Consider the following 21,216-nt stretch of genomic DNA (forward strand, 5'->3'; position numbering starts at 1 on the left):
CTATTAGGTCTGTGATTTGCTATAATGAATATCTGATGGTTATTTTTGTTGAAATTGCTAATGAATTATGTTTGGTACTTACAAGTACATTTATTGCTAATAGGACCTGCATGTACTCTGATTTTCTCTATGCTGCTCAGAAAACTGAAGCCCTTAATAATAAATAGCTTGGGTATTGAAAAAAAGTGATGTAGTGTGAAAGAAAAGTTGCCAGTGAAGTTAGAATCCTTATCATGAATGAACATTTAAATTAATCCAACTAAATTTTAAACAAAGTTTCATTTCAACCACAGGTTTGTAGTAGTGACTTTTCATTTTATCATGTTGCATAAAATATCTTGTTCTGGACTAGTTTTAATAATCACTTATTCTTGATGTTGATTTCCCTTGTGTTGCCATTGCATCTTATATGCAATTAATCATCATAAGAAACTCCAGCTTTCTTGTGGGAGGTGAAACCAAGGTCTTGCCCACTTGTAGTCATTAAAGATTACAGTACACTTTTCAGAAGAGTACAGGGTTAACCCTAGTGTCCAGGACCAATTCCAAGTTTGGTAATTATATGCTATCTTCCTACATTCTTTTTGCAGTTTTAATTGGAAAAGATCTTCTTCGCTTCACGTTCTAAATTGTTAGGGGCTAGATTGAGAAGGGCTAGAGAGCACAATGCTGAACAAGGGGCGGACTCGGTTGAAGGCTCCGCTCCCTTCCTGTTTGACCCTTGCTCTGAGGGAGGGAAGAGGACAGATACCAGCAGCCTATTATGACATCCCTTGTGTGGATATAGCTATTCTGGCAGGTACATTTGGGGGGAAGGCACAGTCAGTGCTGCTTCTCTTCCATGGTCACCTGCTCTGGGCGGGGAGAGGTAGGTGGCTCACGTAGTCCAAGTGATAACATAGCCCTAAATAATTTAATATGCGAAGGCACCTACATTTCATGATCTCTAGGTATAGTTTATATACCTGTGCATAGTCCGATTACATATGTAACAGTACCACTGAAATGCAGCCACTCTTAGGTTGGAAAGTGATAACCAACTAGTGCGTAGCACATCTTCCCAATAATATAGGGAAGATAACGTCATATAGTATAGTAGATGGAGCAGGTGGACTCCATTTGTATGGTGTATTTTTCCTTTCATCAGTGCTGTATACACCCGTGGTACTGTATGAATAACATAATTGACTAAAATAACCAGTTTGTGGCATGACATGGTATCTTTTGCTATAACATCAAGAAATTTTAATTCATGTCCTCAGTGTAGAAACACAGCTATAGGTACAGTAGTACACATTTAGTTTATGCTTGTTCTCTGTATACATTTCATGTATATAAGGAAAGGGACTTTTTAGAACTAAATGGATTAAGTACAAAGATTGCACAAGTACACTTTTCATTTTCAGAACCTGTACCATTCTGTTTTCCTCAGGTGTGGAAGAGTCACATTTTGTCCACCAGCTGTAAGCATCTTGTGATGGGGACACAATTTGTAGTAAACATTTTGATATATATGCTTTTCAAAAACCTGACACTGCACACCTGTAGCCTGGATGGCTGTTATTAACAACTAGCTTTTCTTGTCTTGTTTGAATTACAGAATATGATTGGGAGTAGTGCACTGTGAATTGATTTTGTGCATGTTACAGGAACTGCTTGTGTGATGGGAATGCATTCTGACAAACTGACATGTTTTGATAGGTGCTGAGGTAATTGTACAGATTTTTTTAATTAAGCAAAAATTGCAAGCTGAGTACTTTACAGAAGGTTAATCGCAATATCAAAGTTTAAATGTTAGTTTAAGTATTACTAAACATGACCAATCTCTTCTCTTGTGCATTTTTTGAAGTGTGATGTGAATTTGATTCTGAGGTCGGGCAGCTGTATTATGGGAATGTAAAGTAATTCGTTGCCTGGCAGCTCACAAAGAACATGTCTAAATATTTATTTCAAAGGATCTTTAAAGAAATGAACTAATAATCGACTCTTAGTATATATTTTCTGTTACATTTAAATGTCTCCATTATTTGAAGAATGTTTAAGCTATTTTAGGTTTCAGACTAGCAGCCATGTTAGTCTGTATTCGCAAAAAGAAAAGGAGTACTTGTGGCACCTTAGAGACTAACAAATTTATTTGAGCATAAGCTTCCGTGAGCTACAGCTCACTTCATCGGATGCATTCAGCGGCTGAATGCATCCGATGAAGTGAGCTGTAGCTCACGGAAGCTTATGCTCAAATAAATTTGTTAGTCTCTAAGGTGCCACAAGTACTCCTTTTCTTTAAACTATTTTAGAGGACTAATTCAAACTAATTTTACTTTTGTAACTGACTGATAACAACAGTCAGCCATTGCCATACCAATACAGTATGCCTCCCTTTATGCTAATTAATCCTTACAATTAAATTTCCTTTTGTGCTGTTATATTAATGCTTAGAAAATGGTGTCAGAATTTGAAATTTAGGAAATAATTGCTGTAATTGTTCCTTTTTTATGGCATTTTTTAAAAAGTAAAAGTAAATTGCAGTGTGTCTTTTAGTTAATAATGCATTTTTATAGCACTTAATATGCACAGCAAGGCAATATTGATTATGTGCTGGAAGTTTTTATATATACCACATACATTGAAAAGTGCATACAGACTGCTGGAAAAGAGGAATAATATAGTTCAGCTTTGCATGGTAGATACATAATAATGCTTTCATCTTTCATCTGATTTTCATAACATTTTACTGTGCAAACTAATTAAGCCTCACTACCACTCCTGCGAGGTAGATAAGAAAAATATAAAGATTAGGGCTGTCAAACGATTAAAAAAATTAATAATGATTAATTGTGAGATTAAAAAAAATCACAATTACCACAGTTTTAATTGCACTGTTAATAATAGAATACCATTTATTTAAATATTTTTGGATATGAATGTTTAGCATTTCTGGCACATAAATACCTTGCAATGCCGGCTGCAACAGTGCCATGTGAATGCCTGTTTTCACTTTCAGGTGACATTGTAAATAAGAAGCGGGCAACATTACCTCCTGTAAATGTAAACACACTTGTTTGTCTTCGCGATTGGATGAACAAAAAGTAGGACTGAGTGGACTTGTAGGCTCTGAAGTTTTACATTGTTTTGCTTTTGAGTGCAGTTACGTAAAAAAATTCTACATTTGTTAGTTACACATTCACGATAATAGATTGTACTTAGTACAGACCCGTTCATGCGCGAATCTGCTTAACGTGCAGTAGCGCCATGCCTCCCAGTGCTACCTATTTAACATGCGAGACTCGTTAACATGCAGTACAGGAACTTGCTATGTAGCGCTACAGATTTGCTCACTAACTCACTGACATAGAAATCGACAGGAAGTGCGGAGTGGAAACGTGTTGTACGTCTTTACCTATATTGGTAAAGACATATCACGCACGCTTAGTCATTGTCACACAGGAGAGATATATAATATATAGTAGTTATATAGTAATTATATATACTACATTAGAAAATTTTAACTGTAGGCCTAATATAATGGCAGAGGGCAAGCGGCAGTGTTCCTACACTGTAGAAGAAAAGCTAACTGCAATAGATCAAGTAAATAGCAGAGAAACCCAGGCCAAAGTTTCAAAAGATATTGGGATTGCCGAATCTACTCTCCGAGGATGGCTAAAAAACTAATCTAAACTGAATGGCTTTGTACAAAATATCGATTCTGCTGCGGGGTTTAAGCGAAAACATGTGCGCTTTTCAGCAAAACCCACAACACACAAAGCCATGCGCACGTGGTTTGCTCAGGAAAGGCTGAAAGGAATGCCCCTAAGTGGGCCAATTCTTCAAGCCCAAGCGACAAAATTTGGAAATTTAACGGGGGATGAATAATTCCAAGCCAGCAAGGGGTTTATAAGTCGTTTTAAAAAGCGTCATGGTGTAGCGCAGGTATGGATTTCTGGAGAAAGCCGATCAGCTGATGAATTGGCCATGAACGCATTTCATCTGCAGCGAATGACAGACTTCATAAGAAAGAAAAAAAATGCGAGCCAGAAAGAGCAGAAAATAACAGCGTTTTTTTCTAAGTGAATCATAGACACTTTTTTCAGCATGGCCCTCTTAACCCGTGGTCCGTTAACACACGGTTGTGACGGCTTGACTGCCGACATCCACACGTAAACGGGTCTGTACTGTACTTGTGTAAGGTAAACTGAAAAATACTGTTTATCTTTCTTACAGTGCAAATATTTTTAATAAAAATAGTAATATAAATTGAGCTCCGTACACTTTGTATTCTGTGTTGTAATTGAAATCAATATATTGGAAAATGTAGAAAAATATCAAAAAATATTTATAATACATTTAAATTGGTATTTTTATTGTTTAACAGTGCGATTAAAACTGTGATTAATTGTGATTAATTTTTTAAATCGAGTTAATTTTTGTTTTGAGTTGATCACTTGATTTAACTGTGATTAATTGACAGCTTTAATAAAGATCATAAAATCATAGAATATCAGGGTTGGTAAGGACCTCAGGAGGTCATCTAGTCCAACTGCCTGCTCAAAGCAGGACCAATCCCCAACTAGATCATCCCAGCCAGGGCTTTGTCAAGCCTGATCTTAAAAACCTCTAAGGAAGGAGATTCCACCACCTCCCTAGGTAACCCATTCCAGTACTTCACCACCCTCCTAGTGAAAAAGTTTTTCCTAATATCCAACCTAAACCTCCCCCACTGCAACTTGAGACCATTACTCATTCTGTCATCTGGTACCTCTGAGAACAGTCTAGATCCATCCTCTTTGGAACCCCCTTTCAGGTAGTTGAAAGCAGCTATCAAATCCCCCCTCATTCTTCTCTTCTGCAGACTAAATAATCCCAGTTCCCTCAGCCTCCACTGCATAAATCAAGTGCTCCAGCCCCCTAATAATTTTTGTTGCCCTTCGCTGGACTTTTTCCAGTTTTTCCACATCCTTCTTGTAGTGTGGGGCCCAAAACTGGACATGATACTCTAGATGAGGCCTCACCAATGCCGAATAGAGGGGAATGATCCTGTCCCTCGATCTCCTGGCAATGCTCCTACTTATACAGCCCAAAATGTCGTTCGCTTTCTTGGCAAAAAGGGCAGAGTGTTGACTCATATCCAGTTTCTCGTCCACTGTAACCCCTAGGTCCTTTTCTGCAGACCTGATGCCTAGTCGCTCGGTCCCTAGTCTGTAGCAGTGCATGGGATTCTTCCGTCCTAAGTGCAGGACTCTGCACTTTTCTTTGTTGAACCTCATCAGATTTCTTTTGGCCCAATCCTCTAATTTGTCTAGATCCCTCTGTATCCTATCCCTACCTTCCAGTGTATCTACCACTCCTCCCAGTTTCGTGTCATCTGCAAACTTGCCGAGGGTGCAATCCACGCCATCCTCCAGATCATTAATGAAGATATTGTACAAAACTGGCCCCAGGACCGACCCTTGGAGCATTCCGCTTGATACCAGCTGCCAACTAGACATGGAGCCATTGATCACTATTCATTGAGCCTGACGATCTAGCCAGCTTTCTATCCACCTTATAGTCCATTCATCCAGCCCATACTTCTTTAACTTGCTGGCAAGAATACTGTGGGAGACCATATCAAAAGCTTTGCTAAAGTCAAGGAATAACATGTCCACTGCTTTCCCCTAATCCACAGAGCCAGTTATCTCGTCATAGAAGGCAATTAGGTTAGTCAGGCATGACTTGCCCTTGGTGAATCCATGCTGACTGTTCCTGATCACTTTCCTCTCCTCTAAGTGCTTCAGAATTGATTCCTTGAGGACCTGCTCCATGATTTTTCCAGGGACTGAGGTGAGGCTGACTGACCTGTAGTTCCCCGGATCCTCCTCCTTCCCTTTTTTAAAGATGGGCATTACATTAGCCTTTTTCCAGTCATCCGGGACTTCCCCCGATCGTCATGAGTTTTCAAAGATAATGGCCAATGGCTCTGCAATCACATCACCCAACTCCTTTAGCACTCTCGGATGCAGCGCATCTGGCCCCATGGACTTGTGCTCGTCTAGCTTTTCTAAATCATCCTGAACCACTTCTTTCTCCACAGAGAGCTGGTCACCTCCTCCCCATACTGTGCTGCCCAGTGCAGTAGTCTGGGAGCTGACCTTGTTTGTGAAGACAGAGGCAAAAAAAGTATTGAGTACATTAGCTTTTTGCACATGCTCTGTCATTAGGTTGCTTCCCTCATTCAGTAAAGGGCCAACAAACTCTCCTTGATCATCATCTTGTTGTTAACATACCTGAACAAACTCTTCTTGTTACTCTTAATGTCCCTTGCTAGCTGCAACTCCAAGTGTGATTTTGCCTTCCTGATTTAGCTCCTGCATGCCCGAGCAATATTTTTATACTCCTCCCTGGTCATTTGTCCAATCTTGCACTTCTTGTAAGCTTCTTTTTTGTGTTTAAGATCAACAAGGATTTCACTGTTAAGCCAAGCTGGTCGCCTGCCATATTTACTATTCTTTCTACACATGGGGATGGTTTGTTCCTGCAACCTCAGTAAGGATTCTTTAAAGTACAGCCAGCTCTCCTGGACTCATTTCCCCTTCATGTCATGCTGTAAGATCACATCACCGACCACTGAAATGCAGCCATCTGTGGGGTATAGTGTACATGTACATACTTCATGTCCTAAGCTGTTGGGTTATGTCATGGGTCAGTTTGATATATGGGGTAGTTTACATATAGTGTTAAGTTTGGGCAGATGGTCATTGCTGTAAGTATATAATCAAGACCATGTGCACATGGAGTTAAAAACTGCATAGAGATTGTGGATAATATATATGTTGTTCTTTGAGTGCTGGTTTCTACGTGTATTCCACTATGGGTGTGCACATGTGCTCCATGATCCTAGACTTGGAGGTTTCTTGCAAGCAGTGTCTGTTGGTCCACGTATGTGCCTTTGCCTTCCTTGTGCTTCCAACAGAAGGCATAAAGGGCTGGAATGGCCCAAATGTCTCTCTATTTCCTTTTTGCCACTGCATGGCCTGGATTAGAACCTCCAGTATCTGGACCTTTCCTTTGATTTCTCTAATCTGTAAATATTTCAAAGTTTGCCTTAATGCCATTTGTATATAGTTCTTTATGGTTGCCTTTCAGCAGAGTTTTCCAATTAGATAGATACCCCCCCCATTCACCGTTATGGGTATTGGACTGTGCCCAAGTCTCCAGCCTTCAAAATTGTCTCTTACTCCCTTTTCTTCTTGGTCAGCAATGACCACCAGTGCTATTTGCACTATCTCAGAAAGGCACATGTTACGGCTAGCCATACCCGTGAGGCAAGGAAACTCCAGCCTAGAAAATACCCAGGAGAAAAGCATCAAGCATCCTTGTCATAAATATAATGGGAAGGGTAACCACCTTTTTGTATACAGTGCTATAAAGTCCCTCCTGGCCAGAGGCAACATCCTGTTACCAGTAAAGGGTTAAGAAGCTCAGCTAAGCTGTCTGGCACCTGACCCAAAGGACCAATAATTGAACAAGATACTTTCAAATCTTGCGGGGAGAGGGAGGGGAGGGTTTTGTTTGTGCTCTTTGTTTGTGTTTGTTCTCTCTTGGGACTGAGAGTGGCCAGACAGAAATCCATCTTCTCCAACCCACCCTAATCCAAGTCTCCAATATTGTAACCAGTATAGATAAACTAATCTGCCTTGCCTGGCTTATCTTTTGTTTTATGTGAATTTTCCCTGTGTTAAGAGGGAGGTTTATTCCTGTTTCCTATAACTTTAAGGTTTTGCCCAGAGAGGGATCCTCTGTGTTTTGAATCCGAATACCCTGTAAAGTATTTTCCATCCTGATTTTACACAGGTGATTCTTTTACTTTTTCTTTAATTAAAATTCTTCTTTTAAGAACCTGATTGATTTTTCATTGTTCTTAAGATCCAAGGGTTTGGGTCTGTGTTCACCTGTACAAATTGGTGAGGATTATTATCAAGCCTTCCCCAGGAAGTGTAGGGCTTGGGGGGATATTTTGGGGGAAGACATCTCCAAGTGGTCTCTTTCCCTGTTCTTTGTTTAAAACGCTTGGTGGTGGCAGCATATTGTTCAAGAACAAGGCAAAGTTTGTTCCTTGGGGAAGTTTTTAACCTAAGCTGGTAAGAATAAGCTTAGGGGGTCTTTCATGCGGGTCCCCACATCTGTACCCTAGAGTTCAGAGTGGGGAAGAAACCCTGACATGGTGGTAGAGCGGTGTGATCATTTTGAACCAGAGATCATTTTGAACCAAAAGCAGAGACTGGAAGAGGGTTTTTTTAAGCTGAGAGCAGCTAGGGGGTTTTCTGTCTATTTCCTGGAGACAGAGGTGTTAGTTTTTTTACAAAGGGATTTTTCTTTTTGAGCTGTAGTTTTCTCTACCTAAAGGGAGGGCAGTTAACCTCCTGCAGGGAAATTCACAAGTTTTTTTTTTTTTTCCTAACTCTCCAGTATAGCTAGAGTTAAGCACAAGAAAGCAGGAAAATTACTATCAGTGAAGCAGCTAATAGACTAGAGCTGGCCAGATTCGAAGCTGAAGAGAAACAAAAAGAGCATGATAGATAGATGGCCTTAAGGCACTTGGAGGTGGAGGCAAAAAAAAGTCAGGGTGGAGGCAGAGGAAGCTGCCCACAAGAGAGCTATGGAGGAGAAAGATAAACTAATCTGCCTTGCCTGGTTTACCTATATTGATTGCAATGTTGGAGACTTGGATTAGGAAGTGTTGGAGAAGATGGATTTCTGTCTGGCCTCTCTCAGTCCCAAGAGAGAATAAACACGTAAACAAAGAGCACAAACAAAACCCTTTCCACCCCCCCCTCCGCCCCCAATATTTGAAAGTATCTTGTTCCCTTATTGGTCCTTTGGGTCAGGTGCCAGCCAGGTTAGCTGAGCTTCTTAACCCTTTACTGGTAACAGGATGTTGCCTCTGGCCAGGAGGGATTTTATAGCACTGTATACAGAAAGGTAGTTACCCTTCCCTTTATATTTATGACAATCCTAAACCTGAAGTGCTTCATCTCATGGCCTGTTTTTTGATTGGGCATCAACGTTAGAATGTTTCTGCTCTGAAGCCATACAAATCATCCTTAATAATAGCAGAGCTGACTCCAGTAGAAAATGCTCCTCAGCAAAGTGGAAGCGTTGTTTCATCTGGGCACAGCAAAATCATATATCTCCTGAGTCAGCAGATACTACCCTCATTTTGGACTATTTTCTTTCAACAGCTGGGCTTTCCCTCAGTTCTATATAAGTCCACTTGGCAGCAATCCGTGCATGCCATCCATCAGTTTTTACTCACCCATTTACTAGCAGATTCTTAAAAGGCCTAATCAGAATGTTCCCACCAGTAAGGAAACTACTGATCATTGGGACTTAAATCTTGTACTTTTGGCACTCACTAAGCCTCATTAGTTACATGTTCCATTCTCACTTATCAATGAAAGTTGTATTCCTTGTGGCCATCACTTAAACCAAAATAGTGGGTGAGCTGGGAGCATTAATGGCAGATCCACCATACATTAAATTCCATAAGGACAAAATCTGTACGACTACATCTGAAATTCACCCCAAAGTAGTTTCGGCATTTCTCATAAAGCAATCAGTCCACTTACTTTCATAGAATCATAGAATATCAGGGTTGGAAGGGACCCCAGAAGGTCATCTAGTCCAACCCCCTGCTCAAAGCAGGACCAATTCCCAGTTAAATCATCCCAGCCAGGGCTTTGTCAAGCCTGACCTTAAAAACCTCTAAGGAAGGAGATTCTACCACCTCCCTAGGTAACGCATTCCAGTGTTTCACCACCCTCTTAGTGAAAAAGTTTTTCCTAATATCCAATCTAAACCTCCCCCACTGCAACTTGAGACCATTACTCCTCGTTCTGTCATCTGCTACCATTGAGAACAGTCTAGAGCCATCCTCTTTGGAACCCCCTTTCAGGTAGTTGAAAGCAGCTATCAAATCCCCCCTCATTCTTCTCTTCTGCAGGCTAAACAATCCCAGCTCCCTCAGCCTCTCCTCATAACTCATGTGTTCCAGTCCCCTAATCATTTTTGTTGCCCTTCGCTGGACTCTCTCCAATTTATCCACATCCTTCTTGAAGTGTGGGGCCCAAAACTGGACACAGTACTCCAGATGAGGCCTCACCAATGTCGAATAGAGGGTAACGATCACGTCCCTCGATCTGCTCGCTATGCCCCTACTTATACATCCCAAAATGCCATTGGCCTTCTTGGCAACAAGGGCACACTGCTGACTCATATCCAGCTTCTCGTCCACTGTCACCCCAGGTCCTTTTCTGCAGAACTGCTGCCTAGCCATTCGGTCCCTAGTCTGTAGCTGTGCATTGGGTTCTTCCGTCCTAAGTGCAGGACCCTGCACTTATCCTTATTGAACCTCATCAGATTCCTTTTGGCCCAATCTTCCAATTGGTCTAGGTCCTTCTGTATCCTATCCCTCCCCTCCAGCGTATCTACCACTCCTCCCAGTTTAGTATCATCCGCAAATTTGCTGAGAGTGCAATCCACACCATCCTCCAGATCATTTATGAAGATATTGAATAAAACCGGCCCCAGGACCGACCCCTGGGGCACTCCACTTGATACCGGCTGCCAACTAGACATGGAGCCATTGATCACTACCCGTTGAGCCCGACAATTTAGCCAGCTTTCTACCCACCTTATGGTGCATTCATCCAGCCCATACTTCCTTAACTTGCTGACAAGAATACTATGGGAGACCGTGTCAAAAGCTTTGCTAAAGTCAAGAAACAATACATCCACTGCTTTCCCTTCATCCACAGAACCAGTAATCTCATCATAAAAGGCGATTAGATTAGTCAGGCATGACCTTCCCTTGGTGAATCCATGCTGGCTGTTCCTGATCACTTTCCTCTCATGCAAGTGCTTCAGGATTGATTCTTTGAGGACCTGCTCCATGATTTTTCCAGGGACTGAGGTGAGGCTGACTGGCCTGTAGTTCCCAGGATCTTCCTTCTTCCCTTTTTTAAAGATTGGCACTACATTAGCCTTTTTCCAGTCATCCGGGACTTCCCCGGTTCGCCACGAGTTTTCAAAGATAATGGCCAGTGGCTCTGCAATCACAGCCGCCAATTCCTTCAGCACTCTCGGATGCAACTCGTCCGGCCCCATGGACTTGTGCACGTCCAGCTTTTCTAAATAGTCCCTAACCGCCTCTATCTCCACAGAGGGCTGGCCATCTCTTCCGCATTTTGTGATGCCCAGCGCAGCAGTCTGGGAGCTGACCTTGTTAGTGAAAACAGAGGCAAAAAAAGCATTGAGTACATTAGCTTTTTCCACATCCTCTGTCACTAGGTTGCCTCCCTCATTCAGTAAGGGGCCCACACATTCCTTGGCTTTCTTCTTGTTGCCAACATACCTGAAGAAACCCTTCTTGTTACTCTTGACATCTCTGGCTAGCTGCAGCTCCAGGTGCGATTTGGCCCTCCTGATAACATTCCTACATGCCCGAGCAATATTTTTATACTCTTCCCTGGTCATATGTCCAACCTTCCACTTCTTGTAAGCTTCTTTTTTATGTTTAAGATCCGCTAGGATTTCACCATTAAGCCAAGTTGGTCGCCTGCCATATTTACTATTCTTTCGACTCATCGGGATGGTTTGTCCCTGTAACCTCAACAGGGATTCCTTGAAATACAGCCAGCTCTCCTGGACTCCTTTCCCCTTCAAGTTAGTCCCCCAGGGGATCCTGGCCATCCGTTCCCTGAGGGAGTCGAAGTCTGCTTTCCTGAAGTCCAGGGTCCGTATCCTGCTGCTTACCTTTGTTCCCTGCGTCAGGATCCTGAACTCAACCAACTCATGGTCACTGCCTCCCAGATTCCCATCCACTTTTGCTTCCCCCACTAATTCTACCCGGTTTGTGAGCAGCAGGTCAAGAAAAGCACCCCCCCTAGTTGGCTCCTCTAGCACTTGCGCCAGGAAATTGTCCCCTACGCTTTCCAAAAACTTCCTGGATTGTCTATGCACCGCTGTATTGCTCTCCCAGCAGATATCAGGAAAATTAAAGTCACCCATGAGAATCAGGGCATGCGATCTAGTAGCTTCCATTTTTCATTTTTTCTGAAACTGCATGCATCAGAAGAAGATATTTCACTCTCTCGATATACAATGAGCTCTCTCCTTTTACTTGCAAAGGACAAAACCAATGAAAAATCACCTAGATTGTTTTTCAGTATAACAGAATGAGTCCAAAGTCAACCTGTATGCTCTGAGAAGATCTCTAGGTGGATCTTGGTTTGTATCCTGTTTTGTTGCCAGTTATTGCATCTAGGGAGAGGGCTCATTTTGCAAGAGTTGTATGGCTTCAGGAAGTACCTTTACTGGATATTAGCAGAGCCACTAAGTGGAGTTCCAGCCACGTGTTCATGAGACATTATGCTCTAGTGCAGAATTCATCTGCTGACTCATCCTGTGGGACAGCGGTTCTCCAAACGGTTCTGCCATCTGCATCCTCACATCCTGCTCCTACTTGAGTACTGCTTCTCAGTCACCCACAGTGAAATACACACAGGTACCAGTGCTCAAACAAGAGGAAGTTACTTACCTTGTGGGAACTGGAGGTTCTTTTGTGGTCTCTGGGTGTATTCCACTACCCACCCTCCTCCCCCTCTGCTTCAGCTCTTTACTGGATTTGGGATAGAGAGGGAACTGGGGAGATGGTCGGTCAGCTCTGTCCCTTTATGCCTTCAGTTGGAAGCATGAAGAAGGCAAGGGCGCACACGTGGACCAACAGACACTGACTCCAGGCGTATGGAGGGCATTCACACACTCACAGTGTGGACTGCAGATAGGGACCACACATCTTGAAGAACCTTCAATTACCACAAGGTAACTTCCGCTTTTGACTGTTCAGGAGTAGATTTAAGCCTGTGCTTAAAATTAAGCACACGGTTAAGTGGTCTGCTGAATCAGGCTTTATAGATGTTATGGAACTTTTTCAGATCCTCATACTTTCCCAAAGTATATTATGTGTTTTATGAAGCTACTACAGTGCTTTTTCCAAAAGATAGCTGAGTCTACAACCACATTTTTCCAAGGTGATGATGAGGTGTTAATAGTAAATGAAATTATTTTATAGGATATTAAATTTTGTCAGCATGTAAATCTTCACTTAATGTACTGAAGTCTAGTTAGCTGTCTTTGGTGCCATCTAGCGTTTTTTATTTTAATATACAAAGTGTATAGTTAAGGAATTTTAGAGGCAAGCTATTTGTTTTATTGCATTTCTACAAGTCAATAGCAATCTTAATCCCTTGACTTTCTGTTGTCTGTTTACAAAATTTGTAAAAAGGGAAGCTCTAATTAATTCTACAATTCTTAAACTCAGTCATACTTGATCTTGCATACTGTATGAGTTACAACATTATCTCCTCTTTGAGAATGTTTTAACATTTTGTAAGGACTTGCAGAGCCTTGTAATATCTTTTCTGCAACTGTGTAGTTTGTGAAGTCTTGCACATGCTTTTCATTGTTGTCACTTTGGGTTACCTGTCCTGATAAGCAGGTCCCTGTGGCCACCTTTCATGCGTAAAAGCTTTATTTTGGTTATAAAATCCTTATCTAAGCTTTGGTAGAGAGATGAGGATCTAAAATGACAGCCATGTAGTGCCACAGGATATTGAAAAAGTCTGCAGTTAAACCCAGTTTCTACAATTGACAGTGCTATATCATACCAGAATAAGTTAAATATCCCTTTCTCACATATAATTATGTTGGTATTTCTGATATACCCCAAATACAACCAAGTACAAACTTAAGAGTCGGTTACATTCATCTATAAAAAAGTAGTAATCTGCTATTCCTTATTCGACTGTCATTTTACTCCATCCTTTCTCTATTGTTATCTGTTCATGAGGAAAGGTCTGAGGATGAAGTGTCATCCTTAACACTTACCATCCTTGCTATTTTAAATTTGTCATATTTTGTCACTTCATATTTTTAAATAGTAGAGCCAAAGTTCCCCCGAAATGTTCATGAAGAGTTAATTATAGATTGTAACCAATACTCAGAAATTATTTCCATCTGTTGTGTAAACATGTACTGATATAACTTTATAAAAACATCCAGTAGATTTAAGTGGCTTATTCAGAGCACCTTAGGTCTACTAAGCTATTACTTACATCTTCGATATCTGTGAAAACGGCTGGAATGACAACCCTGGAAACTGATGACCTGGTTTAATCCTCAAAATAGGTTTTTTTAAACACTACGGGCAGCAGCAGTAGAAATTTCATACCACTGTCCTGGAGAACCCTGCATCAACTCTGACTTGGAGAAAGCGCTTTTGAGGCCAAAATGGTTGTTAAATCTTCTTGGTCATTCAATCCTTGGTTCCTTCAGAGACTGACAATTAGTGGTAGTGAGGCTTTTATGCTGTGCTAGGTATTAGGTAGCAACCACCCGGTAAACCTCTGTAAAATGGTAATGACTTTCAGTCACTATTTCCCATTTGAACTGGTGACATGGAAATTAATGACTTTATTTCCTGTTGCCAGGCTTATTGTTGATGTTACTCAGTTGTTCCAGCATAATAATTTTTTAAATTAAAAATGTTAAAATAAAGTTTTAAACAAAGTTTAAAACAGATTCTTCAGCCAGTAAGAGCAGCTGCAGAAGCAGCCAAAGCTGGGGCCCTTTGGACATTCAGGGAACTTCCTATGGTCTTGACAGGACTTTCTCCGCCGTGTGCTGATTGGCTGTTTTTTCCAACCATCTCCTTCCCTCACAATCTGTTCACCAGAGCTTCACCACACCTGGACCTCTTAACCTCTTCTCTACCCTGTTCCCTTCACTCCCCCTTCCCTTTGGTGTCTCATCTCCATTCATTTTTCTTTCCATTTAGCTTATCAACTCCTAACTAAACCCATCAAATAAATATACTGTAGAACCAAGATGACATTTGCTGCCATCACATCGTTCCCTCTGCATGTGAGTTATACTTCTTCTCCCACCCTGTGTCTGTCTTGTCTGCTTAGACTGTAAGCTCTTCAGGGCAGGGACAGTCTGTTACTCTGTGTTTATACAGCCTTGCACAGAGGGACCCCATTTTTCATCGGTCCTTAGGCACTGTCGTAATAAACATGATTAATGTATGTATATATATATGTTTGGATGTTTTACACTGATTAGACTGTTTCCAGTTATATTAGGTTTAAAGGTTCAAATATTAGGTACTGCTATTAATATTGCTCTGGCAAATTAATAAGCCTCACCTTAACTGCAGAGGCTAATCTGGATACGAGAGGAAAATCTTGTTTGCAACATTTACAAGAATAAATAGCACTACATCTACACTCAAAGTGTAAATTTGGATCAAAAAGAGTGAAGAGGGAATAGTGAATCTGGCTACTTTGGGCTCACCCAGAATGTACATTACCTTAATGAACAATGTAGTTAATTTATCTACGTTCTACATAGATAAGCTTTTCTTTTTCCTTCTTTATATGTATTGCAATAATGTCTAAGGACCAATCAAGAAGCAGCACCCCATTGTGCTAGGCACTGTGCAAACACAGAACAAAAAGACAGTTCCTGACCCAAAGAGCATACATTCTAAGTAACTTAGGGTATGTCTGCACTACGAAATTGGGTCAATTTTATACAGTCAATTGTGTATGTCCACACTAAGCACATTAAGTCAGTTGAGTGTGTCCTCAGTACCGTGGCTACCATCGACTTATGGAGCAGTGCACTATGGGTAGCTATCCCACAGTTCCCGCAGTCTCCATGGCCTGTTGGAATTCTGGGTTAAGCTCCCAATGCCTGATGGGGCAAAAACATTGTCGAGGGTGGTTTTGGGTACATGTCGTTAGTCTCCCCTCCCTTGGTGAGAGGAATGGCAGACAATCGTTTTGCACCTTTTTTTCTGGGTTACCTGTGCAGACGCCATACCACAGCAAGCATGGAGCCCGCTCAGCTCACTGTTGCTGTTGTGAGCATTGTAAACACCTCGCGCATTATCTTGGAGTATGTGCAGAACCTGGCTAAGAGACCACCAGCACGAGGACGAATGTGATGCGGACATGGACACAGACATTCCTGAAAGCACGGGCTGTGGCAATTGGGACATTATGGCGGCAGTGGGGCTGGTTGATACAGTGAAACGCCGATTCTGGGCCCGGGAAACAAGCACAGACTGGTGGGACCACATAGAGTTGCAGGTATGGGATGATTCACAGTGGCTGCGAAACTTTCGCATGCCAAGGCCACTTTCCTTGAACTTTGAGTTGCTTTCTCCCACCCTGAAGTGCAGGAATACGAAGATAAGAGCTGCCCTGACAGTTGAGAAGCGAGTGGTGATAGCCCTCTGGAAGCTTGCAACACCTGACTGCTACTGGATCAATTTGGAGTGGGCAAGTCTACTGTGGGGACTGCTGTGGTCCAAGTAGCCAGTGCAATCACTGACATTCTGCTATCAAGGGTAGTGACTATGGGAAATGTGCAGGTCATAGTGGATGGCTTTGCTGCAATGGGGTTCCCTAACTGTGGTGGGGCGATAGACGGAACGCATATCCCTATCTTGGCACCGGACCACCTTGCCAACCAGTATATAAACTGCAAGGGTTACTTCTCAATGGTGCTACAAGCACTGGTGGATCACATCAGACGTTTCACTGACATCAACGTGGGATGGCCGGGAAAGGTGCATGACGCTCACATCTTTAGGAACTCCAGGCTGTTCGAGCAGTTGCAAGAAGGGACTTACTTCCCAGACCAGAAAATGACTGTTGGGGATGTTGAAATGCCAATAGTTATCCTTGGGGACCCAGCCTACCCCTTGCTCTCATAGCTCATGAAGCCGTACATAGGCAGCCTGGACAGTAGGAGCAGTTCAACTATAGGCTGAACAAGTGCAGAATGGTGGTAGAATGTGCCTTTGGATGTTTAAAAGCTCGCTGGTGCTGTTTGCTGACTAGGTTAAACCTCAGCGCAACCAACATTCCTATTGTCATTGCAGCTTGCTGTGTGCTCCATAATATCTGTGAGAGTAAGGGGGAGACGTTTATGGCAGGATGGGAGGTTGAGGCAAATCGCTTGGTGGCCGATTTTGAGCAGCCAGACACCAGGGTGATTAGAAGAGCACAGCTAAGCATGCTGTGCATCAGAGAGGCTTTGAAAACCAGTTTCATGACTGGCCAGGCTATGGTGTGACAGTTGTGTGTGTTTCTCCTTGCTGCAAACCCGCCCCCTTTGTTGATTTTAATTCCCTGTAAACCAAGCACTCTCCCCCCTTCGATCACAGCTGGCAAAGGAAATAAAGTAACTATTGTTTTGAAACAATGCATTCTTTCTTTATTAATTTAAGAAAAAAAGTGAGATAACTGGCAAGGTAGCCTGGGTGGGGTGGGGTGCGGGAGGAAGGAAGGACAAGGCTACACTGCTTATTGTAGCCACACTACAAATCCACACTGTTTGAATGACAGCCTTCTGTTGCTTGGGCCGTCCTCTGGAGTGGAGTGGCTGGGTTCCTGGAGCCTCTCCGCCCCCCCCTCCCCCCCCCGCATTCTTGGGCATCTGGGTGAGGAGGATATGGAACTTGGGGAGGAGGGCAGGTGATTATACAATGGATGCAGTGGGGGGGACTGTGTTCTTGTTGGCTTTCCTGCGGCTCCAACAGACACTTCATCATGTCCATTTGCTCCCCCATTAGCCTCAACATCGCCTCCTGCCTCTGCTTTTCACACTCACTTAATGCTTTCCTGGCCTCTGCCACTGAATGCCTCCATGCATTAAGCTGTGCTCTATCAGTGCGGGAGGACTGCATAAGCTCAGAAAACATGTTAGCCAAGCACAAACAACCCAGCATGAATGGGGTCTTTTTATTGTTCTCTTACAAAAATTTCCCTGTTTCAACCAGGTGACCATGAATGATATCACTCTCCTGAGGCTAACACAGAAAGATAAAGACCGAATGTTGCTTGAATGCGACCAAAACCCAGGACCATTTGCTGCCATGCTTTGTGCTGCAATGATTCCAGACTACTTGCTACTGGCTTGGCATCGTAAAGTGTCCTACCATTGAGGACGAAATAAGGCAGGCCTCCCCAGAAACCTTCTGCAAAGACTTTCAGAGTACCTCGAGGAGGGCTCCATCCCCAGACATGTTAACAGACTTTTCCAGTAGCTGTACTGGCCGCAAATGCATCCCAATTCTTCAGGGCAAATCAAACATTAAACACTATTGCTTTTAAACCCTGTATTGTAGTTACAAATGTGCACTCACCAGAGCTGCCTTCTCCGGCTTCAGGGTCAGGGATCCTGCTTTGGGAGGGTATTGGCTCCAGGGTGATGAAAAGGTCCTGGCTGCCGGGGAGAATGGATTCACCGCTTGCCTCCTGCGCATTCTCCTCCTCCTCCTCCTCCACAAAATCCTCCTCCCTGTTGCGTGAGACTTCCCCCTTGCAGGTGTCCATGTACAGTGGTGGGGTAGTGGTAGGGTTCCCCCTAGAATGCCATGCAGCTCATCATAGAAGTGGCATGTATGGGGCTCTGATCCGGAGTGACCGTTTGCCTCCTTTGTCTTTTGGTAGGCTTGCCTGAGCTCCTTAACTTTCACGCGGCACTGCTGTGTGTCCCTGTTGTAGGCTCTCTCCACCATGCCCTGTGCGATTTTGGTATATATATTAGCATTTCTTCTTTTTGATCGGAGTTTGGCCTGCACAGATTCTTCTCCCCATACAGCAACCAGATCCAGTGTCTCCCTTTCGGTCCATGCTGGAGCTCGTTTGTGATTCTGGGGGGACTGCATGGTTACCTGTGCTGCTGAGCTTGCCACGCTGACCAAACACGAAATGAAATTCAAAATTACCCAGGGCTTTTCCTGTGTACTTGGCTAGTGCATCGGAGTTCAAAGTTCTGTCCAGAGTGGTCACATTGGAGCGGCCAATACCGTCTAATTGTGTCTGCACTGCCCCAAATTTGACCCAGCAAGGTTGATTTTAGCGCTCCTCCCCTCGCCGGGGAGGAGTACAGAAGTCGATTTTAAGAGCCCTTTAGGTCGACGGAACAGGGTTGGTTGTGTAGACGCATTAATTTTAAAGGTCACCTTATGCAGCTAGATTCAACCTAACCCCGTAGTGTAGACCAGGGCTTAGTTGAGAAGGAAAAAATCTTTAGGTAACCTGTAGACAAAATTATTTCAGTGGGAGTTAACTTTAGCTTCTTATTTTTACCACCAGGAGGAACACTATTAAAATATTCTTATCTGTATACTGGCATGCTCTGTCTAATGCTGTTGCTGTAAATTTTCCGTATATTTGGGAATACCGCAAATTGTTGAAGGCAGAGGAATAAAGATGCTATTATGGAATGTAGGTTACACTTAAGAAAATTTTTTAAAAGAAAACAAGTGAAGTACTTTTATTTAAAAAAACAAAGTTTTAGAATTTTTTTTGTCCTCAAGAAATATTTGTTTTCTTTACATTTACGCTAGAATTTATGTCTAAATCACAATTATATGGGTTAGTACTATGGCTGCAACACATTGCAATGTTAGCAGGAGGCTCAGAATTGGAATGAGATGAACTTCTGAAACTGGAGATTTGCTTACTTTAGAGTAGTTCATCTTCAGATGACAGGGTGATAGGATCGCTAACAAAAACTCTCTCTGTCAGCCCATGCTAGCCTTTTACTAGATAAGTGTTAGAATGTAACATGATTGCCTATATTCTGCTATCATAGCTGGGAGGAAAGTTAACATGGTGGCAGTCATAAAGGATAAAGGGGCTGGTCCATAAAGATGCGGCTCAGTACTCTATTGAGCGAGACACTGTACAAACACAGAACGTAGTTCTGTGGGCAGAATATTATTTGTTTTCTTCTTCCATTTATAAATACAATTTCTTTTTTTGAAAACTTAACTTTGTTTTACTTTGTCATATGCAGCACCATACCCATTATCTGTGCCTAACAAATAATATTTTTCTCTTCTCAGGAAAAAACATGTTCGCAGGACAGTCCCTTATGTTGACTTGTATAGCTCTAATTAATGCTATTTGGCTCCCTCATTCGGGATTGTTCTGTGGTGACTATTCCTGAACTCAAATTAGGTTATGCCATGACATAGGCAAAATAGGCATATTTGACTGATTTATATTTTCCCCAAGGAGGACTAAAAATCAAAGGATAGTATTAGCATTTAAAAAGAAATGCTTGAAATTAGAGTCTTTGCATTAACAGGTATTTTTCTGGATAATCAACAAGAAGCATATTTGATTTCTTAGATTTTCTTTGGGTAGTAGATTTTACCAATGTAATGGAACTTAATGCACAGTACACCATGTTATTCTTTAAATTGCTGTGATGTTCACATATTCTAAATCTGACTTCACAAAAGGAGTAGGATTTCCTAATAGTGTTTTCAAATATTTGTATTCCATATGGATTTTATGATTCATAAACTGGATTATCATCAGTTCCCTGTTTTACATTCCTGGCACATTACTGCCACTGATTGAAAATGCTATTGTAGCCCTTGCTGGAATTAGTTCTTTTCTACAGTGTTGAAGCATCTGCTCAGCAGATATATTTCTACAAAGTATCAACATGTTTTCTTCTTGCCCTTTTATCATGAGAAGCGGTTAAAAAATACATACAAATAAGCCAAGTTGGCCCTTCTTTTTTTGAGGTGGACTCTTTAAACAGTTCTCAAGGACCCTCTAACTCTCAAACTTAACTTAATCCTGTCGCACACTATACACAAAATTGGACTTGGAATTTAGGGGAGGATAATCAACATACCTGTTTGAGGTCTATTGCAAGGCCAACTTAGTAGACATGACACTTGTTTGAAAACAACAATATTTTATAGTTTCTCATTTTAAACATGGCAGAGGTCTACAAAAATTAAAGGTAATTGAAAAAAAGTCAGCGGAAGTTGCAAAATTAATAAAATAAGGCACCTAAACGAATAACTTTTGACTTGTTCATTTAAATGTTTTGCTGCAAATAATTCCTAATAAATATTTGTTTGCAGGAAGAAGACGAGCTGGACTCTCACACCATGGTGAAAACTAATTCAGAGAGTGCTGGCACAATGAGGGCCACAAGCACAATGAGTGAAAGTGCCCAGACAATGATAGAACATAACAGTACCATGTTAGAATCAGACTTAGGGACTATGGTGATAAATAGCGATGATGATGATGAAGAAGAAGAAGATGGGACCATGAAAAGTATGTTAATTATTTA

At 42.1% G+C, this 21,216-nt stretch overlaps 1 protein-coding gene across 8 annotated transcripts in view; it reads left to right on the plus strand.

The window, feature by feature from the left end:
• STK3 (serine/threonine kinase 3) overlaps positions 1-21,216 on the plus strand; it is a 294,979-nt gene that overhangs the window by 136,230 nt on the left and 137,533 nt on the right. For all 8 annotated transcript variants that reach the window (XR_012157123.1, XR_012157124.1, XM_073330482.1 and 5 more), the window contains one exon: positions 21,002-21,200. Coding sequence is in view for 6 of the 8 variants with exons in the window: in XM_073330482.1 (XP_073186583.1) it covers positions 21,002-21,200 (199 nt within the window). In the remaining 2 variants the exon portion in view is untranslated. The remainder of the gene's footprint in view (positions 1-21,001; positions 21,201-21,216) is intronic.

This window comes from Lepidochelys kempii, chromosome 2 (genome assembly GCF_965140265.1).
Source record: "Lepidochelys kempii isolate rLepKem1 chromosome 2, rLepKem1.hap2, whole genome shotgun sequence".
Taxonomy (NCBI): Eukaryota; Metazoa; Chordata; order Testudines; family Cheloniidae; genus Lepidochelys; species Lepidochelys kempii.